General features: G+C 50.4%; 1 protein-coding gene across 1 annotated transcript in view; it reads left to right on the top strand.

The window, feature by feature from the left end:
• LOC119103001 (dual specificity tyrosine-phosphorylation-regulated kinase 4) overlaps positions 1–20,789 on the top strand; it is a gene marked incomplete at its 3' end in the record, with an annotated part of 54,291 nt that overhangs the window by 20,628 nt on the left and 12,874 nt on the right. Inside the window, exons 6-10 of the mRNA XM_037226450.1 lie at positions 1,218–1,281; positions 4,097–4,198; positions 6,465–6,624; positions 12,484–12,647; positions 17,991–18,115. Of these exons, the coding sequence (XP_037082345.1) occupies positions 1,218–1,281; positions 4,097–4,198; positions 6,465–6,624; positions 12,484–12,647; positions 17,991–18,115 (615 nt within the window). The remainder of the gene's footprint in view (positions 1–1,217; positions 1,282–4,096; positions 4,199–6,464; positions 6,625–12,483; positions 12,648–17,990; positions 18,116–20,789) is intronic.

Genomic DNA, 20,789 nt, shown 5'->3' with positions numbered 1-20,789 from the left:
CCCCCCCCCCCCCCCCCCCCCCCCCCCCCCCCCCCCCCCCCCCCCCCGCCCCCCCCCCCCCCCCCCCCCCCCCCCCCCCCCCCCCCCCCCCCCCCCCCCCCCCCCCCCCCCCCCCCCCCCCCCCCCCCCCCCCCCCCCCCCCCCCCCCCCCCCCCCCCCCCCCCCCCCCCCCCCCCCCCCCCCCCCCCCCCCCCCCCCCCCCCCCCCCCCCCCCCCCCCCCCCCCCCCCCCCCCCCCCCCCCCCCCCCCCCCCCCCCCCCCCCCCCCCCCCCCCCCCCCCCCCCCCCCCCCCCCCCCCCCCCCCCCCCCCCCCCCCCCCCCCCCCCCCCCCCCCCCCCCCCCCCCCCCCCCCCCCCCCCCCCCCCCCCCCCCCCCCCCCCCCCCCCCCCCCCCCCCCCCCCCCCCCCCCCCCCCCCCCCCCCCCCCCCCCCCCCCCCCCCCCCCCCCCCCCCCCCCCCCCCCCCCCCCCCCACCTCCCCTCAGCCTACCGGTTATCTTATCGTGTAAATGATCCATTTGCATGCAAAGTTTTGAATTGCTGTGATGAGAGGCAATCGTTAATATACCCTATATCTCTTTATCAGGGTTAATTTCTTCTTCATCGACTCTTTGAAATGCATTGTAATTGGCTGGTATGACGTGGCAGACCAAATGTCCCGCACCCCTGCCCAAAGCGTTCATTTGTGACCGCATCATTCACGCTATAAACTAAATTCCGGCGCCATCTTTTGGGTCGTGCATACAATCCCAGCCACGATGCTGACGCGCAAACGTATGAAACGTCAATGGCTGACGCATCTGGGCCGAGGCCTGAGCCTGCCCATGCGTCAGTGCTGCGCCGCGTGGCCTGCAGAACAGGCAGCCGTCCTGACCGCCGCAGGTCGGCCATTGGCGCGCGCTGCCGGGGCCTCATTACCAGCGCCGGCTGATCCACCCCGGCAAGCAACAGCAAATCTGATCCGGAGCCGGTGCGGCCGCGGCGGTGATCGCCGCCGGCGCCGGCGCGCTCGATGAACGACCTGCCAGTGGGCCGCCCCAGCGCGCAGGCGCCGCCGCCGGCACCGACGCGTCGGCGGCAGCGGCGCCGGCAGTGTGGGCGCCATGACCCTCTGATCGCGGGCGCGTGCGGGGCGGCACGCCGGGCGGCGGCCCGTGAGCGAGCAGGCGCGCGGCGTGACATGCGAGCGGCCGCTGCCCAGCCCGCCAGTCCGATGAAGGCAAGCGTGGCCCCGCGCGCGTACCTCACCCTACCCTTGGCGCGTACGGGACATCCACTGCTGGGTGAGTGGGGAGCTGCTGGCCGCCGCCCGACGCCTCACGGCCGTGTCCAGCGCCGGGCCGGGATGTCAAGTGTCTTCCATCCCGTCGACACTAGCCTGACATCTTGTTAAGCTGGAATCGTGACCGTTCATCAGTGGCGAGCTGGGTGGTCCCCCCACGCGCAGTCCGGTTTCTTTCACCGGGGTAACATCCCACACCACGTACTCCCGTCGTGCCTGTGCCGACTCTCTGACCTTCTTTCCTGGCGTTCGTAACGGACGGGCGTGTTAGTATCTGCCATTTCGTATGAATCTGCCGGGATGTCAGATTGATAAGTGATCCAATCGAAGGAGCAGGCCAGTTGCGAGACTGCTTGTGAAGCCTCGCTTGGGCAGCAAGGAAGGTAACATCAAAGCCGTATGTCCTGAAATATCATGAAAGTGTCTCGTTCGTAAATGTCTTTATAACTTTTCATTGATTTGGCACGGAATAATGTAGGATTAGCTATAGTTACAATTTGTTACAGAAACTCGGACCGTCTTACTTCTCAATCACGCAAACACCAACAAATGGCGCCGTTTTATAAGAAACGCCACGAGTGCTATGATGTTAATACTATAATGGCTGTAGTGGCTTACAAATTTTCACAGCTCGTAACATTGCTGCGCCTTGAATAACGCACCGATGCGGGACAGGTACGGTGAACGTATAACGTTCTCTGCAGAAAAACGCCTGTCGCATACCAGCTACCAATATACACTTCGCTGGCCACAATACGTAGCACAGCCGCCTCAATTTCAGGCCTGTTGTTGGGTTTGTGTTTTTGCGCATATGATATATTGCCAGTTTAGTTCCATCACTTTTGTACTTTTTTAAATGCACCAGTGATAATTCTGTCGCGAAAAGGACCTCACTTCCTCGGTAACACTTTTGAAGCACGCAGCATAGCTTCTGGAAAGTGACGGTATGAGCATACTCGTAAGCAAATGATGAGATTGCAAACGATCGCTCGCAAAAAATGATATCCAGTTTTTTACCTCTCATTTTCGTGTCGATAAGGTGACTTAAAAAGCCGCGCGTTCCCAAAATGTCTTGTAAGGTTCCTTAAGTCAGTGGGAGGATTCTCCGGATCGAGAATGTCAACTAGCAAGTCGAATGCTCGATTCTAAACGTATTTCGTGCCGGCACCAGCCTCCAGCCAGGCACTCATTTTGCCTGAGTGATAGGCATGTAAGTTCTGCCATTAGTGGCTCGGAGCCGGCGACACGTCGTCTTCCGGCCGAGTCGTGTATAAGAAGCCTATTCACCCATGCGACCTTGACCTCTACGACATTTCCCCATGAAGGCATGTATGCAGCATGCTCTTCTGGTATACTATCTTTGCGACGTATAATTCTGGTATATTATTTTGTTTTATTGCGACACAAATCATGCGCGATCATGTTCTATGATATATGTGTACTTACTATCCTGAATCGAAACGATGTGTTGTCACTGATTTTTATCTCGAACGACCTTCGTCTCATACGATCTTTCTACATACAGCATTACGCATGCGACTTTTTACCACGCGATCTACTGGTCGTCTTGAGATGCTCTAGAGTGAAATGATACATCCTATCCCGTGGTAGTGCCGCGCATTGCCATCGAACAGTCGTGCTCCCTACGGTAAAGCTCACTTACGTCATTGCTTCAAAAGTCGGCCATAGTAATGGACTTTCATTGTCCAATCACACGGTCGATCCCATTCAAAATGAACAGGTCCCACTAACCGGGAATTGGGATTAGGTACTCGCTGTAAGGAAACCGAAAGGCTTAAAACAGCGGAACACATTGAACAAGTTGATTTTTTCAGTAGTTTATTACCACATCTTGAGCTGAGATGAGTCCCACGTGCGACAGCGGTTCGTCGGAATGTGACTGATGTGATTGAGATGACTGCTAGAAGACGTTTTAACTATGAATTAATGTACTGAACAGCTTGCAAAAAGCTTTGTTAACATGTTTGTATGAATTCTTAGTACATACTTAGCACTCTGACGATGAACATATTGTTTGCATACAGTTCCAGTGACACTCAATGGGCAAACCACATGAATCTAACCAAGAGAACCTTTGTTACATTAAACGAGACACTTGACAGTCATTCATTCAGCCCATGTCTTTAGTTCACTCAGGATCTAGGATAATACTAGGCCTGGTAATCAGCAATATGAACCGGTCGTGGGCGTTTGATTCCGGCTGCCTCATTATTGTTAAACATCGGTGCTGTGAACCAAGGTGAGCGTTGATAACAATTTCATTCAAGGTTTCTATGTCTTGGATCATGTTAAGGTGTAAAAGCCCGAAAAGTTCAGTAAGTTCTGCAATCCCGCTCTGTATGTATGGTAAGCAGGCCCTGTAAGTCCTGCATACCTATAAACAGGGATGTTACAAGGGTATAAGAATTTACTTTACCACGTCTGCGTCGGATTCTGCTGTCAACAGGTGTCTGGAGACTGTGATGATATCTAGCACCTCCCTTCATGGGTAGTTTCGGTGCAGTGCGGAACATATTTGTAAATATGAAGAGCTCTGAGGCACCAATTCCAGCCTAATTTGTACGTTGTGTAACTAAATCGTCGTATCCTATCCTTTTACCTCATAATTTGCCTCTTTTCAACGTGTTGCATTGCTACTCAACTATGTCATATACGGCACATAAGATATATCGAAATGTGTGTATTTATCCAAAGGGAATTGCCCAATCCTCCACATACTGCGTAATGCTTCACCCCTCTAAGGTATGCCAAATAGCATGGCGCGTATTAAGTGGGTGATCTTCCTTGCGTTGCAGAATCAAGGGAACCTGACTGGAGAAGTCACCACAATTCCCGGCAGAAGTCAGGTCAGCCAGGCTCGCGGCCTCTCCAAGAAGAATGGCATCATCGTCAACGAGGTATGCGTATTTGAATGCAGTAAATATGTAGTGGAATTGTTGCCATGGGACCGCAGGTTAACACGTGCTCCGGTGGGGGGCAATCCCCCCCGAACGTTTTTACTGAAAATGTTCCAAACTGCGCGGCGTAGCGCACCAAAATTTGCAAGGCTATAGACAATCAATAAAAAATTTATACGTTCCTTGTAAGGTCGCTGACCTACGGCGGTTTAAAGTCAGGCCATGAAATAAGGGAAGACATTACCTAGGGGATCGTTCATCTGATGCAGCAACGGGGTGGCAGACGAAGCCATACATCTCTGATATTGTTCCTTAGGTGACACAACAATTAAATGAACACGTTCCATTGACCTGGGGTCAGGTATGATGAAGTACAGACCAAGGTCAAAACTTACCTGCCTTATTACTTATAGCTTGCTGCGTGAGGTAGTTTCTGACGCTCATTTTGGATTTGTTGATAACAAAAACCGCATTTTACATCTTATGTAAACTTTTTAAAGTTCAGAACAGGTCATCGACCCAATATGACTCGGCCAGCGTTCTTTTTCTGGGAACATGCTGTCAAGCGTAAGCTTCGACTTTTATTCCAATGCAAAACACGAAGCAGCCTTTTCTGTTTTGGTCACCATGACTCGCAGAGGGTCAAACAAGGTTACTGACCTAACATGAGCACCAGTGACTATCTGCTTAGAGCAGGTAGCTAGGTTCTGGGGGCACGTTGGACACCAATCTGGAGTTTGTCCTTGTTTGACCTTAGTTGACCCGTGAATCATGACCAAGGAATCTCAAATTTTGGTACAAGTGAGTTCACTTGCATGTTGATACACCCTGTAAATTAGGTGCATCTACCTCTCTTAGTTTCTGAGATCTCAGGGGTCAATTTGACCCCCGTACCCGGGCGAATAGGATTCGACCAGCCGCTCGGGCGCGTGGGCGTGGGCTGAGGTGGGATGCAGTTCTGAAGCCCGCCCATTGCAGTCGCCGCCCGCCTGACCTGATATGCTGTACCGTATGTCCCGGAGACTGCCACGGGCCCCACGAGGTCTGTAAATCGTTGGCGGCAGAAACATGCTTTGACCGTTGGAATCATGATTGGTTTGAGCCCATATTAGTTTGATGTTCGTGTTTTTATGTCTTATGCAAAAGAAAGATAAGAGACAGGCGTGTAAGCGGCAAGCTGTCCATTGTCTTCCAATCGTTCATTCATCTAAAAGATGTCATTAATTTCAAAGATGAAAGACTACTGCATATTTTAGCAGGCGCCGGGTATAAATTTTCTGTGGCTGTGATGTATCCTCTTCGCCTCTGAATGGTACTAAGCACATTTTATTTAAAGGTGCTTGCTAGCTTAAGTGCCGATTGCAATATCTGAACTATTCACGGGCACTTGAAGCGACTGTCCCACCTTTGAAGTATACTTCAAAAACATGTCCTCGTAAACTATCAGAACCACTTACGTCTAATAATAGTACTGGATGGTAACACAGCAACACCATCAATGCATAATGAGGACAGCAGTTGCAATTATTGTCTAGTCCAAACTACGCTGTCTGTGCTTTGAAACAGCACTACGCTTCGTTCCTGCGTTTGTCGCTATCCCCGTCCCCATGACAACCACCGTGTCACCTTTAATATTGTCAATTTACTAGCACCTTATCTAGTGGCACTTTTACTAGTGCCAATAAAAAACGTTTGTGATTGACCCAGCGGGCGGTAAGGGCTTGTTACCGAGAAGCGCATTGGTTGAGGTCTGAGCCAACGCGTCACAACAGACCATGTGATACACCCATTCCCAAGGTTTAAGTGTGGCTCGAAAAGGGCCATCGAAGTAAGCGTCATATGGGAGAACTAAACGCCACAGTGAAACGCTTTGTTAGATTTGAGGGGTAAAGCCTAATGTTACGATATTTTTTTCTGAACAATGCTGCAAGTTTTCGTAGGATTTTCAACACAAAATTTTGACACGATAGTGTGTTGCAAACATTATAGAACACACACGCTTGAAAATTCATTCAAATGAAATGTGTTACGTTCAAGGTGGTAAACAGGCAGTCCAATGACATTTCTCCCTCAGGAGCGGACACTTCGAATAAAAGTTCGAAGCTTTTCAGAAGGATTTCGGAAGCTGGCATTGCTCATCAAGCTGTACGCCTCTGACCTACCAATAAGCAGACAGTACAAAAAGGCGGCATACTCCCTTTAAAACGAGACGATTAAACACGTGAAAAAGCTTGTGCACTCAGACCACTTGGCCGTGTCGTTCCAGCGCTTGCCGGTGCTGTCCGGGAAACGTCCACAACAGAACGGAGCCGGCTCAGTGGCCGGTGGACGTGGCCTTCCGGTGATCCAAGGCCCGAGCCCGCGTGAGTCTTCGTTCACCAGCCGGACCGACGCTCACGGACGACCACTGCCGCTGAGCCCGTCAGGTGAGCAGCGCGCCCGGGTATTGGGCTGACACACACGGGCTTCTGCTGCCGCTGAGCCCGTCAGGTGAGCAGTACTCCCGCGTATTGGGCTGACACACACGGGCTTCTGCTACCGCTGAGCCCGCCAGGTGAGCAGTACGCCCGGGTATTGGGCTGACACACACGGGCTTCTCCTACCCCTGAGCCCGTCAGGTGAGCAGCACGCCCGGGTATTGGGCTGACACACACGGGCTTCTCCTACCCCTGAGCCCGTCAGGTGAGCAGTACGCCCGGGTATTGGGCTGACACACACAGGCTTCTGCTGCCGCTGAGCCCGTCAGGTGAGCAGTACGCCCGGGCTCTGGGCTGACACACACGGGCTTCTCCTACCCCTGAGCCCGTCAGGTGAGCAGCACGCCCGGGTATTGGGCTGACACACACGGGCTTCTGCTACCCCTGAGCCCGTCAGTTGAGCGGCACGCCCGGGTTCTGGGCTGACACACACGGGCTTCTCCTACCGCTGAGCCCATCAGGTGAGCAGCATGCCCGGGTTCTGGGCTGACACACACGAGCTTCTGCTGCCGCTGTTAAATCTTTCAGACGAGCTCTAGCGCTCTCAATGCTAACTTCATTGCATGGGGACTTACAAAGACCATAATTTTCCTTAGATCCACTCCATACGACGTGTTTGGCCGTACAACAATCACCTAAAGAGCGTGGCTTTAACATTTCTTGCCATTTGTGCTTTTTAATCACGTAGACTTAAAACGACAGGAGAACTTTTGCATGGTCATCTGGTCTATGCCTTAGCACTGCCTCAGTTCGAAAAGTTAACGAATATGTGAAACGGATCGTCCGGAAAGTATCATTGAGAATCAACAGACCGCACTGCACATGGCTCTCGCTGTAACAACTCACATAAGCCACTGAGCACACGCCAATCCACATCAAGCAACCCTAAGCTCCCTGTAGTGTTGCATATCGCTACTATTACACAAGGCGCACCGGGGGGGAGGGAGGGGGGGGGGGGGGCACACAGTGAAGTCCTTGGAATTCAACCGGTCACTTCCTGAGGGCATGGCGTGTACCCCCTTGGTTTTATACCGCAACTCCCACGCCAACTCTGCCAGTAACCTTACGCTTCCATTGCTCTTCAACGACCTTTACGATTCGTTATCATACGCCAGGTTGCAGACAGACTGGTCTGTTTCATATTGTTATATGTATGTGTTGTTGGCACCGCGGTGCCCTATATAATTCCGGATATGTTGTATAACCTCGTGAAGTCTTAACGGAATATCATATATATATATATATATATATATATATATATATATATATATATAAATAAACGTTTTCCCCAAAACGTTGCCTGTCGCATTGTTTGGAGATGACGTGCCACATCTTTCGCTGGGACGTGATGTGATGATAAGAACTTGTCACCACATCACAAACTTTTTTAATGATAGCGCATCATCGCCATATGCTCCTTTGAGCAATCAGTGAATCCGAACAGTGTTACCTCTGGTAGATTTCACGCCCTGGTCACTTCACGCTCATGTGCTTCCTTCTGTCTCGCTCCAAAGCAGGCGGCGTAAAAGGCCAGAGTGAATTGACGGCTTGACTCGCATGCATGTTACGTATTTTACAACCTCATAAGAACAAGTAATGAGATTGTCAAACCACGGTTAAAACTTCCGAGGGAAAATAAGCTCTGGGTAGTTCGAGCTCGAGAGTCGAGCGGAGCCGTAAACAGGTGAGGGAGTTGGTTTTGTCGGCGCGGTGAGCACGGTCCCGAGCGCTCTAAGACCGCTCTTCTAAGTTCTTGCACATGAAGAGTCTGTGGAAATATTGATTTGGAATGTTTGTCTTATTATGAAAACTGATGTTTTGCGAACTTTACCTTCTGTTTAAGCTACTAACACTTTGAACTATTCATGTGGTGTGTAGTACACTTCCATTGAGTGTTTCAATTTTCAACATGTGGTTGACCATTCATCTCAATGTTATATAAATATCCGTCTATCCAGTTCACTCTCGTTCCTTACCCTGGAAAAAAGGTAATTCACCCTCTCAACTTTACTGTAACAAATTACTATCCATACGCAAACTACCACAACAAAACCAATGAACAACAAATGCAAAGCAACGAGGCCAAGTCAACGTTACAAAGAACTTGGTGGGGCTTGGAAACCTTCATCAAGGTATAGCATGAAGAAAAACTGGTACTTAGATAGAATTATTTTGCCCCTTAAATCCCCGAAAAAAATTGCGTAAGGCAAGTAATGGAATCATGTTCAACGAGCTGCGATTAACTTCTTAACATGCGCTCGGATGGGGGTCAAATCGACCCCACAAATTATTTTTTTTTCAGAACGGTTTCCGAATGGCGCGGCGCGGGCGCACCAAATTGTGCGTAGCTGTAGAAAATTGAATAGCGGATCGTTTGACATGAGAAATTTAGATGTATCCTGTAAGGTCGCTGACCTACGGCAAGTCAAAACCAGCCCATGGTTTCAGCAAAGGCAATTTCTAGGGAATTTTTCAACCTGATGCAATAACGGAGTGTTTGACGAAGCCATACATCTCTGAGATGCTTTCTTACTCAACACAAATATTGAATGAGAAAATTACTTTGACCTAAGGTCAGGTACAAAGGTCAGACCGAGGTCAGAACCAACCTGCTTTATTACTGTAGGGCTTGTTGTATGGGATAATTTATGGTGCTCATTTCCAATTGATTGATAACAGGAACCGCACTATAATCTTCCATGGACTTCTTAGAGATCAGAATAGGTCGTGGATCTAAAATGACTCAGGTCAGCATTTTTTTTTTGTTTTGTTTAGGAACAGACCGCCTGACGTAATTTTTGTCGCTTATCCAAATGCAAAACCCAGAGTAGTCTTGTATGATTTTGGTCACCATGACCTTCAAAAAAGTCAAACAAGGTCACTGACCTTACCTGAGCTTGTGACTTTTTGCCTACAAACAATTATTTAGGTTCTGAGGGCACTATGGAGACCAGCCTGAAATTTGACCTTGTTTGACTTTATTTGACCCGAAGGACATGACCTAGGAAGCTCAAACTTTGATTTAAGAGATTTCACGTGCAGGGCAATACGTCTTGTGAATTTGGTGTCTCTAACTCTCTTAGTTTCAGAGATCTCAGGGGGGTCATATTGACCCCCGAGCGAAGGGTTTCTAGCCAGCCACCCGGGCGCGTGTTAAGGTGACCAATTTAGTAAACAAGCCGAAATAAATGGTCTAATTTTTAGCAGCTCACCTCTGGTTCAATTGATAAATTTTACTGAAAAGTAGCGCTTGAAATCCTGGAGATTGTTGAGTGGAATAAAGCCAAGCTTTGGATGCATATATTAAGCTACTAGGTGCGGGTTTTGGTAAACGCAATTTAAATTGGCCTCTGTGTATGCTTAATTTGATAATTTCTCGACTTTACGACGCGTTGGTTCTTGAAGCACGATCATGTTATCATTTGCCACAAGAATACATTCCATCTCTTGACCTAGTATGACTTTACAAGTGCGTATGATTTAAATTTCGTCATTTCAGTATGTTTAAATTGGCAAACAGCTACAAGATAGGTGTATCTTTCTCATTACGTATCCTCCTCATAAACTTATGAAATGCCTGTAAACGTGTGAGTACAGTTTTCACGCTTTCGATTTGTCCTGTCATTTGCCTTGCTTCATTCCTATAACCCGGATAAATGTACATATATTTAGATATGTATAACCTGGAAGAAGTTTCGTAAATTGCCGTTTTAAATAGCGTTGGGCACGGCCCGCAGGTCAGCAATCACCTGCAGGTTAGCAAATTAGCATGTCCGTGCGTGGGTCGTACAATCCACGGGCATATTTTGCAGTGTGATTCTAACCGATTGGTTGAATTATTCCGGCGACATTCAAAGGGAGCGTTCAGCAAATGCAAAGAAACGAATTCCTTAGCACCTGGGCGTTACCATCAGACCTGCGGGAAGACGAGCTTCAACCCTAGGACTCCCTTGGTTCTTGGCGGAGCCGCTGCATCCTACGAACCCCGCTGACATTAAGTATCTTCTTCGAACACCGAGGATGCATGCGCCAGGCCGAGCCAGATCACAGAGCTGATAGTTCGCGTCGATGCGTGAGCGGTGAGATCCTCAGTTAACAGCGAGGTGGTGTTGCAGGCTCTGACTCGCCCCCCCCCCCCCCTCCCCCTCCCCTTCTTCCCGCCCCCGGGCTCGGGTGTCGCCTGGCGACTGGTGCAGCTCGTTAGCCTGGCGACAGATTGGAAGTGCGTTGATTCTAGAGGCGGTCCGCTGCTCAGGAACGTGCCCAGCGCGTCACTGCACCCGTCGATGTCGTCACCGCGCAGACCTCGGCTAGCGGCCAGACACGAGTCTGTTAACCGGTGACCGAAGGTCACTGAGATTGGAAGGCCCGTCACCGCGCAGACCTCGGATCGCGGCTGAATACGGATCTGTTAACCGGTGACCGAAGGTCACTGAGATTGGAGGATCATATCGGACCCATCACATTGGGGAGATTTGCGTGGCAAAAGACGATAGATAATGCCGGGTGTCTCTGTCTCTCGGGAACAGTATGCTAGGTGACTGTCTGAGGCCAGAAGGCTCTGGCTATACCAGTCGCATGGTTGTAAATTGACCGACCGTCACGTCGCTCAGTTGGTAGGGTTTGTGACATTCCATAGTCCGGTAGTTAGTTATTGAGTTTTAGGGGCGTGTCAGGTGCGTTAGTTATTTGTGCCAACCACATGCGGATGCTATCCATTTCACTAGAGAACTTTGACGTTTCTTATTGTATATCATATTTCAGACAACTGCTCTACTCACACATACTTAAGTCATATTTCAAATCATGTGCAATATAGCAAGCATCGAAAACTGTCCAGTGCTTGATGTGTCATGATGCCCGCTGCCCCAAAATATGACAGTATTTAAGGTCGCAAACTATCCTTACCAGTGATAGCAATGCATTACATCACAGGTACGTTTGGTGTAGCAGTCTGTTGGAGTCCCACACTCACTGCTGTTATTTTTTTCTGACCGGTTGCCCGAGGCCCGAACAGATAGATGGAAATCGTTCGGGGAAGGAAGGGGTGCGGACTGCGCGATCCCGGCGCACGAGACCATCTGTTGCTCCTGACCCGGCTGCATGTGGCTGGTCCCACATTGGTATTACTTATTATTGTAGCCAGACCGGCATTGGTATACATGCTTATTGTAGCCAGACCGGCTAACGGTCCTCAGCAAACAACCCGTCAAATTAGCATCATTAGTAAGTGTGCGGCTAACCATTGCGCACATGCTTTCTATCTCTCATCTCCTCTCTTCACCGATACTCTCCTTCTCTCCTCCCCTTTCTCTTTACTTTTCTCTTTCTGCTCCTGCTCACTCTTTATCTTTTGCTCTGTCGCATTCGCTTTGTTTCTTTCCCTCTGTCTCTATTTTACTGGGGACATCAGCGTCGTAACGAAATTTATTGCATGGTTTAATCTCTTGTGCGATACCCTCAGCCTCGTAGTGTAAACTTCCATATGATGTTGGACAGCAGGCGGAGCCTGTCTATCAAGCCAAAGTGTCTGTTGTCGGCAGGACTGATTTACGACATTTATATGGTTGGGTGATTGGGTGAATCGACCATCCCGGCCGTCATCCGAGTCTCGAGCGCACGACCTTTGGGATCCGGCCCGTTGTTTCGAGCGCACGACCCGTGGGACCCGGCCCTTTGTTCTGAGCGCACGACCAGTGGGACCCGGCCCGTCGTTTTGAGCGCACGACCTGTGGGACTCGGCCCGTTGTTTCTAGCGCGCGACCTGTGGGACCCACCCGTCGCGCTAACGCCAGCTGTGCTCTACAGACGCCACCCGCTACTACGGCTCGTACATGTCCGAGTACGAGCTGGCCGAGGTCGAACAGTACGAAGAGGTCTGGTTCCTCGGCCTGGACGCCAATAAGCTGCCCGGCGACGAAGCGCGCCAGCAGAACGGGGGCTTCGACGACGAACACGGCAGCTACATCAAGGTATGTCTCGCGGTCGTCGTACAAGCCGGCCACTTGTTGCTTGCAGTATACGCGGACTGAATGCGAACTGGTCACCGCTGTACGTTTCTAGACGTTGACAGGTAGTACTTTTGGTACGCAACGGAGCGCGTTGTTACCACCGAATATTGTGGGTCGGGTAGCGGTCAAGGCGTTGGTGATGACTGAATGCGATGCGGTGGGGCTGGAGGCTGGATGAGCTGCGAAAAACTTGCGTCTTTTACGATGCCACATGCTAGCATTTTCTCCTGGGCGACTCCCTGCGCGCCTCAGACAGAAATACACCGTCGCAGAGTCCCGGGTGAGTGCGGGGCGGTCGTTGCCGCACCACCTGCAATTGGCACGCGTTACCTCACGCCACCACTGACACACCATTTGCGTCCAACCGGACCGGAAGCTCTGCCAGGTGACAATGCAACAAAGCATCTGCTAGTCCGTTTCCACTGCCAGCCGGCATAGCTGTGAGAAAGAGGACGTCTGGCTGTGAGCCACCTATAGCACCGGCACGTGGCTCATTAGCGGCGGGGCGCCATAGTTCTCTGTGCGGAAATCGTTGTTGGCTTCTGAATTTTGCGCTCGCTATGCTGCTTCAGGCCGAACCTCATACGCCGTCTTCAACAGCGCCAACGGTACCTTTCGGTTCGCCGTATCTAGACCATGTGCTATGGATGCTGCATTGCATCTCTGTACCAGCTTCCCACGGAATTTTCCAGAAAATTGCAGCGTGAATATCTTCGAGAAAACTGTTAAAAAACGGTATCACATTACCCCGGTAAGTGGATCACAGTGTTCTGTTTTCTGCGAATTATGCCAGATGATATGTATCAGATCCTGGTATAACTCGTATTACTTTCATCTTCGCTGGACGCAGAAAGAAGTCCTGCTATCGGGGCGATTAACACGCTAGCACCACGCAGAAATGAGATGCGAGCGTTCACGCATTAAGATTTCGCGAGTGTTAAGGCAGCGCTAATTAATATAGGACGGCGCCGGGCGTGTGTTTGATGAAGTCGTGATGCAGCACAGCCAGCAAATGGTACGTCAGATGATGAAAGTTGTGCCTGGACATTGCTTACCTCCAGACATGCAGGATATTTGCACTGCAACGCAAATTCGGAATATTAGCCGCTGTCCTAGCCCGTTCACATTTCCGTTCGGGTCTCGTGAGATCTTCGGTTCCAGATGGTGCTGAATCGTACCGAATCGAGCTCCTGTTCGGACAGCGCTGCAGAATACGTATCTCATAACGAAGACATGCTTGCTGGAGGTCACTACATGCAACATTCACCACCGTCCACTGCCCATTGCTCGAGATATTTATTAGACACAATCCGACCTGGGTCGACAGATCTCGCCCATTGCTGTGCTGTACTCCGCTTTGCCCTGTGTCCGGCGCTAATATTAAATGTGCTCGGCATGCAATGCATACAGACGTCATTTAATCTACGACTTGAAGCGCGTGTAATGGTAGATCATCACACCTAACTCAATTCCTGGTTGCTTGTAAAAAAAATTACCTGGTTGCTGGTAATTTGGCGCAGAGTGAACGCGAGCGGGTGTTATCATGCTTTCTGAACCTCGCTGCGACGTATGCCAGGTGCTGCTGTTTCTCATGCCGGTGGGGCCAAGTAAACGGCATGAGTGGTCACTGTCTACTTGGTCATTGCACCGCGTTGATGAAAACACCGCACCGCGCTCATGACATTGCCGCACTGTGTTAACGAGATCACCGCGCCGCGTTTGACTTCATGGTCAGACAGCTGTCATCTGATCACATGCCTTTTGTTCCCGCGCTTTAATTTTTCTCATATTTACTAGCTTCGACATACCTCCATAAGCGTAGTTGTGCTGGAGGCCTTGAGCACAGGCCCATGGTTAAGGCATCAAATCCCAAAGATGCCATCACAAGATCGCCCTGGGGACACCAGAAATTGCGTAGCCGGCAGCTGAGCGGAATGCCCACACTCAGTTGTCGGTGAGGCAGCACTCACCGGCCGACATATACCCACTGTCACCCCATCGGCCCTGAAGGATCAAACCACACACGATGCTAGCGCCGCTGCTGCTTTGTCCGATGGGTGCCGGCAGTGGCAGGGGTGTCAGAGCTTTGACACTCCGGACGAGGCGCATTTGAGCCTTCTCTTGATACTGATGTCGGCGATGCCTCCATCCTTTCGTTGCTGGTCATTGCCACTCAGGTGCGTTGCAGACAGTCGCCGTCACCCAAAAACTCCCCACTCCAGTGTAGTCCTTCGCACCGACGACCCAGCCAGTCATTTTGGCCAAACGTCAACACATGCATGAACATAGACGTGTATTTGGACTATCGGTGGCGTACTCGTGGCTTTTCAAGTCCATCATCGCAGCGCTAAAAACAGGATGTTAATGGCTACAAACACATACACATACACATACATACACAGCTCACAAACGTATACACACACATGGTTGCGTTGAGTGGTGAAACCGTGGCTTTTCAAGTCCATCGTCGCTGCGCTAAAACAGGATGTTAATGGCTACAAACACATGCACGTACACACACGCGCAGCTCACAAAAGTACACACACACATGGTTGCGCATGCGTGCATGACCCGAGCCGTTTCGTGGTCAGGGCGGCCTTTGACGCAATAAGTGGCGCTCCAGCGCACGACGAGACCTCACGGTTGGGAGCTGCGTCAGGTCACGGGAGATGAGGCTATACTGAGTGGAGGTTGAACATCACAGACGCCTCCTTCCGACGTCACCGTGTGACCTAAGAACGAAAAAATATCCACCCTGCTGTGTGTGGCAGTCTCAGATTTGAGAAAGCACCCACAGCTTACGGGCCAGCGCCTGTGTCTCACCAGAAGGAAGAATCTTTTGAAGAAGCGTCAGGCTGTGGGATTCCGCAAGGCATTCTGCTGGGAGCCAGCCGAGCTTCTCCGCCGGAGCCGAGACGGGATGAACTTTTCCGCCCAAAGATCGCTTTAACTGCAAACATGATGACTTGTGGACCCGGCGTTTTGTCTCCCGTATGATTGTCAAAGTTTTAAAAGCGGCATTTTGGATTTGCGAGAGGGCCGATGCGTTCACCAGGGTAAAGATGAAACAAGCGGGCAAATAGCTCCTCAGATGAGATAGATCAGAAAGGGCACATCAAAATCAGTAAGTGGCGAGAGATGCTGCTCAGCTGAGAAACGGATCAATGACTAGTCCTATGTTTGCTTTCCTCCGAACAGCAGAGAGCTCGTGTTCATCAAAGTTCGAGGTGAATTTCGGGAGTTGCGCAAATTTTGTGGGCTTCTGGACAAAAGTAATTCAGTTTTCTCAACATTTTCTTTGAGTCTGTTAGCGCAAAGCCAGACGTCGAGACAGGCCAGGATGTTTTCCATCTGGGTGACGGCGTTTTCATTTTCTTTTGCGGCTGACTAGAATTTGGCCGTCGTCCGCATACTGCACAACGACTTCACCCTTTGCGAAGAGACTGAGATCGTTCTCGAAGGTGCAATAGGGTAGGGGCCTAATGACGATCTATAAAAAGCTCACATGTTGTTTGACAGCTTAGTAGGGAACTCGCTGTTCCTGAATTGGCTAGATGCTCTCATACTCTGAAAAAGTTTAAAGAGGTAGGTCGAAAACTAGGAATTATCGATGCTGCACAATCCTATTCCTTCAGAAATTTTGAATGGTCCATCACATAGTAAGCAATTTTGAGCGGACTATCACATCAAAGCATTTGATTACGTCAACTGAGCAGAGCACTGGCTTGCGTCCATGGTGGTTAGCACTTAGTTCGTGTCCGGATATACAAGCCAGCGCAGTTTCCGTGGAATGGCGTAGTCTGAAGCCGTGCTGGTTTCGAGAAAGCAGGTGATTTTTAGAGAGGTAGCCATAGAGCTGGTAATGGACTGCACTCTCCACAATTCTAGCTATGGAAGGGACAATAGAGATGGTGCCGAAATTAGAAGGATGCGTAGCCCAACATCGAAGGATGCGACTAACGAAGTTGAAGATGAAAAGGCAGTGGAAAGCTTCAAGGACTCAAGCGCTTCAGATCAGGATGCGCTGTAACTGACCAGGTGGAACAGCATGCCGCTGATCGCTTCAGCGGATCGTAGAGCAGCGTGCCGCCGATCGCTTCAGCGGATCGTAGAGCAGCGCGTCGCTGATAGCTTCAGTGGATCGTAGAGCAGTGTGCCGCTGATAGCTTCGGCGGATCGTAGAGCAGCGTGTCGCTGATCGCTTCAGCGGATCGCACGCATGCTGTCACCGTCAGCGGCATCCGTTGTTGAAACGCTTTTTCGAAACATGATCGTGATTAATTCATTGGATGTTATTGGTAAAATTTTAAAGGCACAGGCCAGACGCGTGGTAGGCGGCAGGGAAGAACTAGTTCATCACTCCGTGCCATTACTTCGCCACCCGTGCGTGGTTCTCGGGCAAACAATGACCCGGTCCGGCGCCTCAGCGACAAACCCCCTGTCCACGGCCTCGACCTCTGGCCTTTACCACCAGCTATCCATCCTTATCGCGCCGCGTATCAGTGACCATTCGTTTTATCGTCAGTGGGGCTCGAGCGCCACGGCCGACCAGGGCCCTGTTCCTCAGTAACTCACGACCCGAATTCCGCCCGCTGAGGTAGCCTCATAGATACACGCCAATGGGGAGAGCTTTTGTTTCATATGCGTGCATAAGTAGGATCAGGTGGTCCAACCCCATGCAGACATATAGCGCGCAATAATGACGTCCTTGAATATTATTCGATGTTAGGTGTATTTATCGCTGAGCAATGAGCATTTGCAAGGGATCTATAGCTGAATGCATCATTACCAATCACACTTTGCTATGCTATGATGCTATGATTATCGATTACACTTTGCTATGCGTTGCCTTGTCGGCGCCGTCGACTTACCTGTAAACAAACGCACTTGCTTCGCCCCTCGACCGAGTAGGGACTGGTCGTGACGTCAGAGGCAAGGAATGGGCTCGCAGTGCAAGGAAGGGGCTTTCACTGGTTTATGAAGAACAGAGCTCAAGTGAAAACCCGTCTGCCAGGGACGGGCTGAACTGGGCCTCGCGGCCTCCAGCCAGCCAGATGATGAATATTTGAGGCAATGGCCGGCAGCGTCGGTGGCACGGTCGCCATCCGTTCCCGTTATGTGACGTGTCGCACGTGGTGGCGGTGGTACGCAGCTCATCAGAGCAGGCCGGTCGTCCTGCTCTCAGAGAGCCGTCCGCTGGCGGGCGCCGGTGACTCACGCCTCAGGAGGTAGGTCCAGAGTCAGGGGTAGCAGCCACTCTTGGCGTCCACTGGGGCTGCGAATAACCGTGTGCCGTTGCTGCAGGTGCCGCACGATCACATCGCATACCGGTACGAAATCCTGGAGGTCATCGGCCGCGGGAGCTTCGGCCAGGTCATCCGTGCTCTTGATCACAAGACGAACACTCAGGTGGCCATCAAGATCATCAGGTACTGGCAGCCAGGGACGATACAAGCAGCAGATACTATATACTTCGATACTTCGGAACGAAAGCTTCCCTTTTTAGTTCAAGGTGCTTTTCAGATGGTGGTGTCTTTGCATATTTTTGTACCGTGCATGGCAACAACACAAATTATTCGCAGTATTTTTGGAAATTAAATTACAAATAATTGTGCCGAGGTGAAAATTGGACAATGTTACACACGCCGGCATCACTTTTGTGATGTTAGCGGCATCGCTTTGATGCCGTCCCTCAGAAACATTGTCTACTGATCCCACACCAGAAGGGATAAAGAATAATCTGGTTCTGGACGATAAGCTCGCAGGCCATGTGAGACTTTTATGAGTCAATAATTTAAACTGTTTCCATATAGACGAAGGGAATTTTCGACACTTGACGATATTGAGGCAAGTACCAGTTATGATGGAAAAGGACCACTTGTAGCTATTGGTATGTTTTGAAGTGTCAGAGACTTCTCCAGATAATGGAACCCCACCATTTAGTACACATAAGTATGCCCCGCAAGACATCATCGCTTGATTGCGTAATGTCAAATTTTCATGACGGCAGAGTCGCTGTCAGACCCACTGTATTGAGGAGGCAGTCTTTGTTTGACGCTCATATGACGTCATGCACCTCTGGGTGGCCCCAACTTCGGGGACGCGACATAGTTAACGCTGTTTCGCGCGCGGCTAGCTCAGAAACGCGAGGAAATTAATGTTTTCCAAGAGGCATGCCTGTGACGTGCAGGGAATGATCGTGAGAATGACTCCTTCAGTTCAAACCCACATACAAATATGGAACAGTCCCTTTCACTAGTACGGCTGGGCCCCGTGAAGTCAACTGACGCTTATTTTGTACGTATAATTACATATGCCAACAGGTAAGGCTTTCGTAAACCCATACATTCCACCACTAGTTCTAAGGCTCTCCTCAAATGATAAGGCCTTCTGAGGTTGATCATATGCCTTATCTCGAAACAACTTAGCAGTGACTTAAACGATTCGAACGCAAGTTATAGGTGGACATACTGACCTACCACCTAATCCTTGAATTCATCCTCTGGCACACGCAGGTACCGCATCAGGCGGGATGTGCCTGAGACAAAATGCACCTCCATAATATCACTAGCACCAAGGGTGTATCATTTTTACCCCGTCATTATGCAATGGATGTTTCGCCCCATCAATTCGACACGATTGATTGAGAAGCTTCTATTCCCGGACGAGCGGGATTAAGGAGGACATCCGCTGCAAACACTTAGCTGGAATTGGTTCGTCCTGTCGAATAAGCACTGGAATTGCTGTGGACACAAAATTTCACTTCAAGGTTAGGCACCAGAGGCGAGGACTAAAGGCAATGTCGGCTGTTCGGAAAGCAATGTAGCAATGATCCCATTTAAATTCATGAGCAGCTGACGAGCGCTCGTACCTCTCCGAGTGTTCTGCGCAGTCCTCGGTCTAGTTATACAAATGTATTACGTTTTCATCGTGTGTCCTGATTTCCTCCACAAACATTGGCCTCGCGCTTTTGATTCTGACCTGACCCACTGTCATGTTGTGTTAAGATGATAACATGTTTATACTATTTCTGAACCATGCACACTAATACAACAGCCGGATTTATTTTTGTGTACAAGCTTGTTAGTTAGTGTTAGCAAGTGTTGGCAAGTGTTAGCAAGCTTGCTCGTTAACTGGCGTAAGCGGGCACTGGGGTGGACAGTATAACACACTGCGACACCCACATTTTGTTGTTGTTTTGCCTGTCAGTTCAGTGAGAAAGCTTACGCAATTTGCGCAGCCTTGGTTTGTATGGATATTACTTGAAAGAATGTGGCTGGTTTCTTCGGGCTCTGCTAGCTTAGAGACCGCAGCCCAGAAAGGGAGGGCTAAAACTGACCCTGACCTGTACATGAGTTAGGCGCTGCTGCGGTCTGACCGGTAGCCCTCAATCATGCACTCATCCCTACTGACTACAGCAACCAGACTACGATCAATACAGGCTCCACCGCCGAGTTCCATCAGCACATGCCTCCAGCACTGCCCGTTAGCTGTCTCCTGCAACGGAGCCTCGCGCTCTCTCAGGAAGCTGAGAAGCCTTAGCGAGAATGGCCCATTTATCTACACGCGCGCGCTGAACTGTCGCCGGCTCTTCGGGTCAGCGCGCTCCCGGTATTTACACGTTGTCCACCAACAGACAATGCTCTGGAATAGATGGTGGCTAGGGGGCATGGCGGAGTAGCATTCCAGCGTTTACAACGTGGCGTCGGGTAATATAGTGGCAAGGTGACTTAATCAACACTTGCATAGGAACATAGTTTCAGCACGTGAGGCTTCTTAAGCTGGACAGTCATGCAATTCACGGACATCTTCATGACAGATCCGTCGCAAACAATCGCAAACGGTGTCAGTGTCTGCGAGAATAATTGTTTCGTTCCTCCTCAAGCAGAAAAAGACTGCTTATACATGTTGTGCTACTGCTGGATGGATCAAGCTAAAACCGGGGGATCAGTTCCAGTAGGAAAAAGTCCACAATGCGTCAATGGCCTGCTATGATTGTTTTACCCAGACTGACCTCTTTGTCGCCACTCACAGGAACACGAAGAGGTTCCACCAACAAGCTCTCATGGATGTAAAATCCTTGACCACCTCCGCCGTCGAGAC

This window comes from Pollicipes pollicipes, unplaced genomic scaffold, assembly GCF_011947565.3.
Source record: "Pollicipes pollicipes isolate AB1234 unplaced genomic scaffold, Ppol_2.1 Scaffold_5724;HRSCAF=6776_pilon_pilon_pilon, whole genome shotgun sequence".
In the NCBI taxonomy this organism is placed as follows: domain Eukaryota; kingdom Metazoa; phylum Arthropoda; class Thecostraca; order Pollicipedomorpha; family Pollicipedidae; genus Pollicipes; species Pollicipes pollicipes.
The sequence above is the reverse complement of the archived record's forward strand: the minus strand, read 5'-3'. Positions and strand labels throughout refer to the sequence as shown.